Here is a 13,956-nt window from a genome sequence, read left to right as displayed (position 1 = left end):
GTACACGAGAGAGGGCCTTTCCAGTGGCAGCCCCGTGATTCTGGAACAGCATCCCCAGGGAAGTGCACCTGGCCCTTATTCACTATCAACCTTAAGGAAGCTGCTGGGGACATTTTAATTTAGGACTGCATAACTTTCTTTTTATGTTACTGGCCATCCTAAACCATGTTGTTTTTAAACTTTGGTTCTTTGGTGATAGCTTTTATTTACATTGTAAGCCTCCTTGAGTTCCTGTGGTAGAAAGGTGGCTAACATGTTTTGAATAAATAAAATAAAATATGGCACAAATTTCAGATTACTAGAAAAGCCTGTAAGGGAGACATCAGTAACTCTCTCCCTAGAAATGGAGAAAGGAGGCAAAGAGGTGTGCCCACTAGTGGCTGTGGTGCTTCCATACCATTTGGAATGACGAGACGCAGCAAACAGGTAGTCCCAGACAATATCTAAAGAAGTCTGAAAACGAGGCCTTTAAACCTAGAGAAGAAGATGATCTCATAACAGAGGCCAGCGTTCTAGCACGCAGCAAGTCAGGCAGTGAATGGAACAGAATGTTGAATATGGGGATTCTGTTGCATCTTCAAGTTTGGCTTTGGAGGAAGAGACTTGTTCCAGTGGCAGCCGGAAACATTCATTCTCTGCTTGCAGAATGCTTTCAGTGGTTTGGATTAGAGATGGCGCTGAGGTTTTGAGTTGGTTGGGTTTGAACCGTACATTTCAGCCTCTCCTCCCATTCATCAGTCAAGCTCAAGGCCCTCTGAAGTCGTGGGCCAAGTTGACCCAAGCTCCTTTTGGACTTCCCTGTTGCCAACATTTGTTGCTCCCTTCCCTCGCCCAAATTTTCCTGGGGAAGGTGGGGTGGTGGAGGGCTTGTGCTACAGGACTGCAAAGAATCACAAGCAGTATAACATTTTCTTGGGTTCAGATAGCCTTAGAAGGGACCCACATCCAATGGGAGAGGGGGGGAAACTGTTTTGTAAGGTAAGTTGGGGGGGGAATCAGCATGTTCTTATAGCATATATTGAAAATGTGAATCTCTCATCTGAAGAATATTGCATGAGAGAGTCACAGCAAGCCCACAGCTATAATGTGTCCAAGCACATTTAACCCTTGCAAACTATTTCCATGATACTGCATGTGCGACAGTCTCCGTTTCTAGTCACTTCGCCCAGACCATGCCATGATTAGTTCCAAAAGAAATTATGTCAGATCTGTCAATAAATCCCTGTTTCAAAAGCCTCACTCTCAGTTGGCCCTGCTATTTTTGGTTACTTGTCAGAATTTGTGCTACTTATTTATTTACAACATTTGTATGCCACCTTGCTGGACAATGAGGGCTATCAAAGAAACTAACAGTCAGGGCTGGCCTGAAGGTTTTTTGGTGCTTTAGTATGACTTTGGCAAAAAAAAAAAAATCAGTAGAGAGGAAAGTGAGAATTCATCCCATTGAACCTTTATTAATGAGACAGAACTAGAGAAGGGCACAAACCGAAATGCGAACCAAAGTTTGTCATAAACTGCACCGGTTTTTGGTTCACGAACTGGTGGTTAAGTGGTTGGGCTGCAAATCAGCACTCTGCTGGTTTGACTCCCACTGCAACCATGGACTCTGCTGGAGGCCTTGAATAAGCTGCTCCTCTCAGCCCCAACTCCAAAGCTGTATTGTGGGGATAATAACAACATTGACTTTGTTCACTACTCTGAATGGGCACTAATCTGTCCATATAAGAACGTTGTTGTTGTTGTTGTTATGTTATTGTTATTATTAATAAAACAAAACATCATAAAAAACATTCATAAATATAATTAAAATCCAAACTAAGATACTAAACGCTTGTAAAACATTACTTAAAACATAGGGCAAGAAGGAGGGATCCTTGAGGGAATGGCAGACCACAAAAAATGTCTTCATCTGCTGGTGAAAGACAAAATAGTAAAGAGTCCAGCAGCACCTTTAAGACTAACCAACTTTATTTTAGCATAAGCTGTCGAGAACCACAGTTCTCTTCATCAGATTTTGCGACTACAGACTAACATGGCTAACTCCTCTAATGAAAGACAGAAGACCATGATAAAATAGTTTCTTTCTTCAGGTATCCTGCTTTCTATGTATTCTTATTCTGAAATGAATTTTGCCTCAGGTGTCCCTTGAGAAGGGTGACCGGAAAGATTGGGACCTACAGGAAGATCTCTGGTTTGAGCTTTCCAGTGAGGCTCTTTGCAACTGGATGATGTTTGTGCGACCCGCCCAGAATCACCTGGAACAAAACCTTGTGGCCTACCAGTACGGCCATCACATTTATTTCACCACCATTAAGAACGTTGAGCCTAAACAAGAACTCAAGGTATGGGACAACTGGCATTATAGTGCATTTTTAGCCAAGTGGAAAGAGGTTGAGTTGAGTTTTGTTTTACAGAACAGCCCAGATCCAGGCTTGGTAGAATGTCTCCATAACATCTTTGCACTTGGCTGAAATAGGGGGCGGAATTTCCATCAAGAGGTTTGATTGGTTGTTTACACACAGGGAAAGGGGCCTACAGGACATGCTTGCTAAGCACATAGTCTGTGCTCGTGAGCCGCTGGTCACATGTAGGTTGGGAATGGGGCTGGCATGCTGATGCCAGCTCACCCTCCAGGAGGGCATGTTGATTTCAGTGCATGTCATGCCATGTGTTGAGGGGTAGACTCTTGGTTTTTACTGCACCGCCACCTGCCCACTACCTGTTTGTGATGCTGTGACAGTTTCTTATGAACACCCACTATGGAGATCTGTCACTGCGTTTTTTTTTAAAAACTGTGGCTACAAGCTTGACTGCCCTGACCTTGGCAGCCCAGGCAAGCCTGATCTTGTCAGATTTCAGAAGCTAAGCAGGGTCGGCCTTGGTTAGTAATTGGATGGGAGACCTTCAGTGAAGACGAGTAGCAGAGGCAGGCAATGGGAAACCACCTCTGTTAGTCTCTTGCCGTGAAAACCCCACCAGGGGTCACCATAAGTTAGCTATGACTTGAGGGCTCTCTCCACCATCCTAAGCTTGACTGTATTAATCATCTAAAGATTCAGTGTATTAATAGATAGGAGCCAGCTTCAATTAGCAGGGCTTGGGTGAGCCCATTTTTGTTTTCACAGGGGGGTTTTGGTTGTGGTGTGTAACTCCTTCATAACCATGCTTCCCTCATACTTATAGGTTGTAAACCGGGTTCATACCTTGACTTCAGGCCCTGGCTTAGAATGGAGCCATGGTTTAAATCACAGCAGCATTTATATGGGATAGGCATGTAATGAAAAAGCATTGACAAAGAGCGGAGAGGTGGCGTTAATCTTTCTAGAAAGGCTCTGAGGAGGGCTGCTTATTCACTAGGCTGCTTACAGATGTCGATGCTTTGCCTGGAGCCTCCATGACGACTGCCCCAGGGCATTTGCTGATAAAGCGTCTGCATGATATCTTGAGGGCTTGATTATACAGGTGCAATTCCCAGGGCTCTTGTTCCGAGGCAACCACCTCATTGGCACAAACAAGGAATTCCCAGTTGTATTGGCCGTGCCAGTGTGTTGATAATCCAGAATAATTTTCAGGCCACTGTGGAACTGTGTGAAGTCCATCCACCCAAAATAGCAGCCCTGCCGTTAACTTGACTGCTTGTGCTGGGGCGGAAGGAGGGGTGGGTCAGGAGCTCTTGATCTTGCCTGCGGTTGTAAACTCTCAGTGCATTTCAGCCGTGGGCTTACCCCTGGAAAGCATAACCGGATAGGCAGCCGCAATGTGGGGCAAAACGGATAGTGTAAATAAAGACCTACTAGTATTACACGTCTCCACTTTAAAAAAGGCTTAAGATCAATGTGCACCAAAGCAGCTTATTTTTAACACCCTCTTTCTTGATGGCACTTAGCTCTACCAGCATATGAATGTGATTGGCACTTCCTCATGTTCGTAGTCAACTAACAAGGTGCCATTTGCTTCAATCAGTGTACCTCTGAGGTTTGAAACCTGGCCTGTGCCTGTCATAATCTGACTTTTCCGTTGGTGATTCCAATCACCATGGAGCTATTTTTATCCCATACTAAAAACAAATCAAGTGGAGCGTAGAGGGAACAGTTGGAAAAAAAATAATTTTCAGCAATACAGCTTGAAAACTGGAGGGCAGTCGAAAGAAGAGCATCACCGTCTGGGGCTTTCCTGGTTTGTGCCGATTTTCCTGATTAGGGGACAGGAAAAAAATTGCTTGAGATGGTTGGGAGGGTTCAGAACCCAAATCCCTCATATACACGATCTTAGGAGGCCAAGCAGAAATCTTTAGTGTGGGATCAAGCCTCAGGCCTGCTTCACCCCTCTCCACCCCAGACTGAGATATGGTCAGGATAATGCTATTTATAGGTTTCCCAGTTGCCTGTCAGTGACAGGCAATCTCCCACGGGTTTGTGCTGCTGCCCATCGATCACTGGCGGTAGGTGGCAAGCCCCCCAGAGATAGCCCGCCACCGACAATCAACCCAGGAATGCGTGCACCAGGCGCCCTCCCAGTGGTTGCAATGACATCTCTTCCTGAAGTGACATTATCACGCCAGCCACAGGCATGTTCCCATGCTTTGCTGGCAGCAGTTTTGGTCCCAAACAGGCCAGAATTAGACCTGCGCAAAGTATGGCTGCTGTGATGGCTGATGTGATGACGCCACTTGGCTGATGTGATGATGCCACTTCCTGGAAGTGACATTATCACGAAAGTGCTGGGCAAGCTCCCACAAGGCACTAGGTAAGTGCCAGGGCCCCCTCCCCTGCCAGGAAGGCATAGAGACCTGGAAACCCTATTGACCAACAAGATTCTAAGGGCAATGGGAAATCAAACTACATGTTACACTGCAGCTTGTGTGCAAGAATAGTACAGCAGCTTCTTCTCCATTGCAAGCTGCCTCAGCAGGGAATGGCTTTGCTGGGGTGGGGTTGGGGGCTAACCCTTCTATTGTGAGCCACTTTTTTCTGGAACTCACACACACACTTTTATCCATGCCAGTAGTCTGGTCCTGTGTGTGAAGTTCTTTTTGATATTATAATAACAACAACAGCAGCAGTAATAATAGTGTGCCATCAAGTCACAGCTGACTTATGGCGACTCATAGAGAATTCAAGGCAAGAGGCAGCCAGAGGTGGTTTGCCATTGCCTTCTTCTGCACAGCAACCTCAGTCTTCCTTGGTGTTGTATCCAAGTACTAACCATGGCCAACCATGCTTAGCTTCCAACTCTGACGAGATCAGGCTATTCAGACCGCTTTGATCTCTTGAAGCACAATGTACACGCAGCTGTTAATATTATCGTTGCTGTTGTTGCTCTCTAATAGCTAAGGGTAGGCCCCATGTAGATAAAAAAAATTCACAGATTTGAACCAAATCCCAAAACCATACAGAGACATCAGGGGGAAAAAATGCATCCAGGCAGCATACTGGGTTACCATAGTAACCCAAAAAGCTGCGTGGAAGTGGGTTGACAACTGCCCGAAGTAGTCAAGAAGGAGAAGTTAGAGTTGGCTTTGACTAGGTTCCCCCAACTGCCTGCTTCTCTCCTCCTGCACCACAATGGAAGGAGTGGAGAGGTGAGACTGGGTAGGTGGCCAAGGAAGATGTGGTGGGCATGTAGGCAGGAAGACCAAGCAACAAGATGGAAGAGAGAAATACAGTGTCGGGGGAGGAATGGGATTTCCCCTCCCTCTGAGGCTCCCCCGCTTGTTTGTTCTGATGCTTTCTTTGAGGCTTTGTGAAAGAGTGAAATCCTAGATGCAAGGGAGTGGCACGTTCTACTTTACAATAAAACACGCAGCATTCTGAAAAATGCTTTCTTTCATTGGTAATGCAATGAATGAATGGGGAATTTGAGATGCAAGTCAAGCCGCTGGTCCATACTTCCTCCCAGAGGATCTGCCACACAGTGTGAAATTAGAGAAAGAAATCCCTGTAGGAGCAGTCTCTTAAGAATATTCCTGGCAGAATGCTCTCCTGGCTCTTTTATAGTAAATCACTCTTGGAGCTTGTAAAGACACATGTACTCTGTCTCCTTGCATGTCAGTGTCAGCCATGTATAAATGTACAATAAAATGTTAGCTATTGCCAGCTCTGAAGGGAGCCAATGTAGGGTAGGGGATAGAATCCTGGTCTTGAACCTGAGAAACGTGAGTGGGAATCTCCGCTGTGGCATGAATCCCTCTCTTTCAACCTAACTTACCTCACAGGTTTCTTGTCAGGATAAAATGGGATATCTTCCAAATATACTACCCTGAACTCCTTGGATGAAAGCTAGGATACAAATGTGATAGGTAAATGGTAAACTCATTCGACTTCTATGGACTCCAAGGAATTTCCTTTTAAATTCCGTGTGTATCCGTTGCAGGTGTGGTATGCCGCCTCATATGCCGAATATGTAAATCAGAAGATCCATGATATATCTGAGGAGGAAAGGAAAGGTATTTTCCCTTTTATTTTTCCAAAGAATTTTTAAAAGAATAACCCATAAAAGCAGGCACAGTTTTTCTTATCATATCGGATCATATTCCATGTTCATACCAGGCCAAAATAATGGTGTATAAGCCCTGCATGATTCAGCAAGCCTTCTGAAGCTAAGGTTTGGGATGCATCGCTGCTTGGATGAGAGCTCTCTGAGACATCCTGCATAAGCCACCTTGAGTTCCGTGATGGAAGAACGGTGGGATGTATATATAATTACTAAATAAAAGTAATAAAGATACTTCTCCTTTCCCCCCTCCAATGGGTGTACCGCCATTGCCCACTTTAAACCCTACCAAAGCAAAGGGCAAATCCCCCTTTGTATGCTGCTATTTCCATCTTTTTGTCTGGTTTATATTCTGATTTGGGGGATCCGGGAGGACTCTTAGGGGGAAATTTCATGTCCCCAACTCTCCCTCTCGTTCTTTGCGCGCCCCCCCCTCCCCGCCCCCAGCATTGCTTGGCCTGTTAATCTTCTGTTCACTGTGGTATAAAATTAGTATGACTTGCTTGTGAAAAACCATACAAGTGTCTAGTCCTCATAACTTTGTAATGTCTGAAAATATGGGTGCAGTCCCTGGTGCATATCTTCTCGATGCAGTTCCAAGTATTTCAGTGAGACTTCAGAGGACTGCATCTCATATCAGCCAAAGTTGCAATAATCGAGGTAGATACCATACATGCCTTCTTCTCTTAGCTTCCAGTCCTGTCTCCTTGTCCATATGTTCCTTCTGTCTCTCAGCAATTCACTCCTTGCCAAAAATGCTGTGTTGAACAAAAATGAGAATATTGGATTCAGAGGAAAATATGCAGATTAAGTGATTTTATGCAGAAGAAATGCAGGATTTAAATTATTACAGTCACAGTTTTTTTTAACTAGCAAGACGCTGTCCAAAGCCTAATATCCCAGTAGGTTTATTAAGGGAAGGAATCAGAAAGTGTGTAGATAGATTACAACTTTCTATGTGCATTGTTTCTGAATGTTTTCCATCTTCTTTGCCCTTCTGAAACTGACCCATGTCACAGGAGTGCAAAATGTAGCTGGTATTTGTAGAGTTATGTTCCTTAGTCACGCCAATCTCCACTACAGAAGTATGGCCCACTTGAAAGTACAGGGGGGAAGAGTGTTTGGCGGAAACCTGGAAAGCTTAACTGGTGGTGTCTGTTATCGGTTGGTCTAACTTGAAAATGCAGTTCTCCGAGAGCAAGAGAAAAACTGGCCATGCTATGAGTGCAATCGACGGTTCATGAGCTCCGAACAGCTCCAGCAGCATCTCAACTCCCATGATGAAAAGCTGGACTTCTTCAGCAGGTAATTAGCAGCACACGAAAGCTGAGCTTTCCCAAGATGTGTGTTGCAAGCATGAAGCGGACTGCTCCAATGCCACTTCAGGGAGGGGACGGTATTGCTATATCCTGGGAGTTCAAGGGGCTAGAGTAACAGCAGTCACCCAAGGGCCTTCAGAACCAGTTTCTTGTTTGGTATGGGTGGTGAGGAGTGCCTTACCAGTGGCTGGCCTCCCAGTATTTGGCTGAAGTAAACAAGGACAGGTACTTTTTTGTTATAGGCTCGGGTCTTTCTTGACGGTGTGCTTCTGTGATATACCTACCTTTCAATGTTGTGTGGTTAATGGCTAGCAAATAAAGATATTCTGATTCCATGCCCCCCGTTAGGCCTTTTGCTCTTGCTTGAGGTCCTTGAGGGGCTCCAGAGCTGGTACATTACAGCTTCCTTCTGCATTGGGGGAATTGTGTGTCAGAGGAGGGCGGCCGTTTCCTTGTGACAAGCAACCGTTGCGAAGAAGAGCTAGGAGAGGTGGCCTTGGGCTTATTGCCTCATAAGAGGCTGAGGAAGCACCTTGAGTTTGGGCGTGCTGATGGGTGAGCAGCATGGCATGTGTTTGGGATGGGGTGGGCATTTCTGCCATCCAACTTGACATGTTTACCACCATGTCAGCAACCTGGACAATCTCCCAGAGGCAGCCTGCCTCTGAATACCAGGTGCTGGGGACAAAAAAGAGAGCAGGGCAGCTGCCTTCTGGCCCTGTTTTTAAGCTTAATGTAGGCATCTGTCTAGTCGCTGTTAGGAACATAATGCTGGACTAGGCAGGCCCTTCATGCAGTCTCTTTCCATATTTCTATTACCACAAAAATAATTTCCTTGGCTGCTGATAGGGGCCTGTTCTTTTCTGCCAAGCTGTTTTCAGTTTTTATAGCTGAGGCCTTTGCTAAATGGTTGAGAGTTTGGAAAGACTGAGAGAAAATTATATAGAATTTGCATTCTTCTGATAATGTCTTTATAAATCTTGTTTTTTAAAGTCTGTGCATAGCTACGATGTGACAACGAGAACTCTTTTTTTCCTGAAAACATGTGTTGTGTAAAAATAAGATTAAAAAAAAGAAGAAAAGGCTGAAAGAAATACAAACCTCTTTTTTCTAACCCAACATACTGTACTTTTTTGCAGAGCTCGAGGCAGAGGTCGTGGACGGGGAAAGCGAAGGTTTGGACCAGGCAGGCGACCCGGTCGACCTCCCAAATTCATGCGCTTGGAAGTCAGCAGTGAAAATGGGGGGAAATGTGCAGAAGAGACACAGGTATACTTGGTGGGAGAACAGAGTAGCTTCTGTAGAAAATGGAGGATGAGTCCTAATTGCATCCCCTATCATCCTAAGTATGTGTAAAGTGGATGTAGAACTGACTTTGCAAAGAATGCCAAATGCTTGTAACGAGAAGTGACAGGCTTCTGTTTCCCAGGAACTGGAAAGGCAGCAGGTACCTGGGGCAGGTTAAGCAGGGTGCCAAACAGAGCAGATGGATGATTGCATGATGATGGGAACTCCATGCACAGATCAGAGTGTCCATGCCTGCAAAAATACCCATGGATGGTAGTGCATGACTTTTCTTCTGAGCCTCACATAGTATCCCTTTAGGGCTGAGCTGAAATCCCCAGCATGATTCAGATGCAACAGCATACCCTGGTTTGTCCTTAATGAACAAGCCTTGGGTTGCATGCTCCACTCCCTCCCTTGCCCTTGGTAGTCAAACATTTCTGCTTTCACAACAAACCCTAGATCATCATTGCATCCAAACAGTGAACCATGGTTTGTTCTCTTATCTCTAAACCAGGATTCCAAGCCACAGGGGATTTTTAGTTTGGTGGGAACAGAAGAAACCACAAGGTTTAGACATAACAAACTATGGCTTGCTGTGAAAGCAAAACTGCTTATCAAGCCATGTGCAGGGGCAGGGGGGAGCATTAGTCTGAGAATTCCCTAGGTTTGTTGATGTAGTGATAAAACATAGTTTGAACCATACCACTGAGTCAGTTTTGTTTTCACTTTCCCTGAAAGAAGCGCCCACAGCTCCCTTTCATTAATTTGTTGCACGCTTCTCAATTATTTCCCTGTTCTGCCCATTTTTTAATGCGCCACGTTGCACTTTCACTGTGCAGCCTGCAGCCCTTAAGTAAACTTTAAAAGAAGGTGCTTGGCTTTGGGGTGAGCCAACCCTAAAGAAACAAGCTCAGCAAAGCTCCTCTGTTACAGACAGTGAGCGTTACGGTCTCTCTGCTAGCCTCCCAGGGCTGAGACTGGGGATGCTTCCAAAGCCAACCAAGCCAGAGCTGAGCCAGCCTTCTTTTATGCACCCAGCACAAGCTCTTCCCCAGCCCATGTGAACAACCAGCATCCCCTCCCAGAAAAAAAGGAAATCTCCTAAGATACCCTGTACATTTTGAAGCTCTTGTTCATTATTTTAGGGCTCTCATGAAGGTTATCTGGCTAGTTAAAGCAAACATGAATTAGTGTTATATCTACATCAACGCACTGCAGCCAATTCCTGCATTTCCCATAAGATGCTTTTAAGGAATATTTCAAAGACGACATGTGCACACCAGCAGCTTTTCACACCGTCTGCTGCTGGTGATTAATGGAGGAGGGTGCACCATTCGCACTTCATTGCACAAGCAGTTGCCCTTTGTCTCCCACATCTGGATTCTGTCCTGCAAAGCATTTTGTGGAAACTTGAGCTGTGCTGGGAAAGCCAGAAAGATGAGTAAAACACCCTTTCCTACCTCTTACCTATTGAGAGAGATAGAGACAGTGAGTGTTGGACTAGGATCTGGCAGACTCAGGTTCGAATCTCTCCTCTACCATGGAAGCTTGCCTAGCTGTAAAGATCTCCGCTGTTGAGGAGCGGCTTCAGGGATGGAGTGATACCCGTCTCCCCATCTCCCTCTTTGCACCAATGAGTGTTCTTGAGAATAAGCATCTCAGCTGGGCACTTTCTCACTAGTCGTGTCTATGTTGCTTCTTTCTGTTCATGAACTACACATGAGCAAGAAGCAGGACAAGGAGGGACCATCTTGCAAAACTGGTCCCCCCCCCTTCTCCCACTAAAACATGGGTGAGGAGAACATAACTAGCATAATAATTTAAAAACTTAGAAACGCAGCCTTCACCGGCCAACCTGCTGTAGTAATGCAATGAATGGGGGTGGTAACCTGTGTGCCTCTGAATTGGGATTTCAGGATTTGCTGCATTTCTCCAGCAAAGGGCAGTTTGATGAGTCTGGACAAGCCACACTGAATGGACTAGACCAACCAGAACAGATGCCTGCCCGGCCGGAGACCCCATCGGCATTGGACCCACAGCCTGAGAGCCACCCATTGCAGCTGCAGCCACACGAACCGACAGTGGTGCCTACCCAGAGCACTATTACCGAAGATGACATGCGGCGAGCAAAGCGAATCCGGGTAAGCAAAGAACACAGCAGCTGGCTGGGGCTGTTTGCATTCCGCTCGCCCCTGGGTTATCGGTCAGCGTTGCCCCCACTTTTGCTGGCCCTCTTCTGCGCTGGCGGCCCCCCGCCTGCAGAAATCAAGCCAGCAAAACTCTTCCTGTCCTCATGCCCAGAGACAAATTGGTCCCCGTGTTAATCTGCTCGTTGGGCTACTGCCTAAAGGCAATGGAACAGGGCTGCTTAAAAAGTTAATATCCCTGCTTGTCACAGAATTAGGGAGACCTTCTTTAACTGGGCCAGACTATTTCCTGTTAATATGATAATGTGATATCTTGCTACACAGACTGGCAAAATAAAACATGCAAAATTTGCATATTTGGTATCAGGCATAGAATTCAAATTTCCCTAGTGCCAAATCAGAAAAGAATTCAATCGCTGTAGAATACACACAGCCCCACCGACACCCTCTCGCTTGTCTTCTTCCGGCAGAAGCGTGATTTGCTTGTTAGTTACTGCTGACCTTTTGCCTTCAATTGGTGTCAGTTTTTAAAAGTGGCATTTTAGGCTGAGGATGTCTTGTATCTTGTAAGAAGGAAGACAGGACTTCACAGAAAGAGTTTGTCACCTCTTTGTGGAAGCTTGATTTGCCTGCTAGTTACTTCCTGGCCTTTCTATCTTCAATTGGTGTCAGTCCCCAAACGTCCAACATGGCATTTCGGGCTGAGCGCATCCCATTGCTGTAAAAGACAGACAGCCTTCCCACAAAGAGAGTGGTGCCTCTCGAGATGCTGCAGGGGGACTGGGCTCCAAGTGGAATTGATTCCAGCACGGTGCTTGATGATTCTTTCCTGGAAACCTCGTCCATCCAGGCTGGCAGGCGGGAGCATTCCAAGCAGCCAATTGAGGTGGTGTGGATTAATGGCCTGCTCACAGCTCCATCTGTGTGTGTGTGTGTGTGTGTGTGTGTGTGTGTGTTGCGGGACTTTCTGCCGGAGGAGTCCTTGCCAAGGAGGCACTGTGACCCTGGCTCATATCCATTTTTTTTCTCCTAGAGCAAAGATGGTCTTTAACGATAAAATTCTTTCTCAGGGCAGCAGGCTTCCCTTCCTCTCTTGTGAGATTAAAGGGCTGCAGTTGAGCACTCTGCCTTCAGAGAACAAACGGCTTTCTGGCACCTGTGTGCTGCTCAGTTATCAAGCGTAGGAGGAGAATTATTCGGCGTAATCCTCCAACTCATTTAGTTTGGCGATCGGTCTGCATAGCGTAACATCTTATTATTTTTTGCACCCCCTTTTCCATGCATAAGATTTTAGTTTCAGAGGGAAACAGGTGCAAATTAGAGGAGCTCCTGTTCATTTGCAGTGTTAGAGGACTTTTTTTTTCTGGAAGTCTTTGCTTTTAAGAGGGAGATGGAGCAAGGTTTAAGTTAATTACACTAGGATAAATTCAGGGCCGTTAAAGAGGTCATTCCACAGACATGATGGCCTACTATGAGTCCCGCTTGACACAGTTCTCACTGGATCCCATTGGAGGAGAAATTTCACCTTCTGCAACGCAGAAGCAGCAAAGCGTAGCAAATAGTCCTTAATGATATAATTTGTTCTTCAAGAATCTTCTCGCTTATGAAAACCTTTTTAAAAAATCATCCACTTTCTCACATGGGATGATTTCAGAACGCAGCAGAATAAGATGAGACAACTGACTTTAAGCACCTCTCAAAAAAGAATATATTTGTCTTCCGCTTGAGTTGTTCACGGTTACATTGTAATGGAATATGCGTTGTGAGAAGCACCTGGATTTTCGATACTGAGTGTTATTTTATATCAGTCACCTTACATGACAAGATCCTGTAAGGATGTTGTTAAGAGACCACTTGATTATTATTGTTGCTTGCACATTAGCTGTTCAGTGCTGCAGCTTTGCTGTAAGGATTTGTATTGTCTCCTGTGGGGCATTAGGCAAGATTCATGCGCCTCTTGAGCCTGTACTTTGCGCTCTTCTGAATGCAACACACCATAGTCTGACTGATCTCGAGCTGTTGCCAGAATTTAAAGAGCCAAATATGCAGTTTCGTGCACCCAAAGCATATTTGGATGTGTTTCTTGAACAGCAGCTTCTCATGCCACAGGGCAAAAGATCTTTGAAACTGAGCAAAGGTTCAGCAGCTGTTTGTGATACAGCATCGGGATCTCATGTTCCCCTCTCATGAGGGGAACATCCAATGTGCAAAGAACTCTGAGAAACCTACTTGCAACATAGAATCATATCAAGACCACAGTTGACCACAGCAGTAGATCAGTTGTGGCGGAGATGAATGGAGGTGATACTAGCAAGATGTCCAAGGAGGCAATGTGTCACAACCAGATGAAGAGTCTCTGTGGTCAAAGCTGCCACATTGAACTGGGCAAGGTAGAACAGGCAGAAGGGTAGGAAAGCAGAGATGGTTTAGGCTCATCGGGCAGGAGGTTGGACTAGAAGGTCTGTATGGCCCCTTCCAAATCTGTGATTCTTTGATACCCACAGGAGGCTGGCTGGCAGGCTAGGAATAGTGTTGCAGAAGCTAAGGAAGAGACAGGTGGCTTCCCCAGCAGCAAGGCCTTGGAGAGTAGAATGCTGCTGTATTTTCCCGAGCAGAGTGATTTGCAACTTCAGGAGGAGGTGGGCAATTTGTATTAGGCCTGGTGGTGCTGGAGGGTGAAAGTTAAATATCTCCTCTGCCAGTGCCACTTT

At 45.7% G+C, this 13,956-nt stretch overlaps 1 protein-coding gene across 4 annotated transcripts in view; it reads left to right on the top strand.

The window, feature by feature from the left end:
* Nucleotides 1-13,956, top strand: part of PRDM10 (PR/SET domain 10) — a 93,189-nt gene that overhangs the window by 42,707 nt on the left and 36,526 nt on the right. For all 4 annotated transcript variants that reach the window (XM_054998372.1, XM_054998370.1, XM_054998373.1 and 1 more), the window contains 5 exons: nt 2,139-2,342; nt 6,373-6,445; nt 7,680-7,797; nt 8,951-9,080; nt 11,015-11,239. In XM_054998372.1, the coding sequence (XP_054854347.1) occupies nt 2,139-2,342; nt 6,373-6,445; nt 7,680-7,797; nt 8,951-9,080; nt 11,015-11,239 (750 nt within the window). The remainder of the gene's footprint in view (nt 1-2,138; nt 2,343-6,372; nt 6,446-7,679; nt 7,798-8,950; nt 9,081-11,014; nt 11,240-13,956) is intronic.

Source organism: Eublepharis macularius, chromosome 14, assembly GCF_028583425.1.
Source record: "Eublepharis macularius isolate TG4126 chromosome 14, MPM_Emac_v1.0, whole genome shotgun sequence".
NCBI classification, from domain to species: domain Eukaryota; kingdom Metazoa; phylum Chordata; class Lepidosauria; order Squamata; family Eublepharidae; genus Eublepharis; species Eublepharis macularius.
This window is presented reverse-complemented; position numbering and strand designations above follow the sequence as displayed.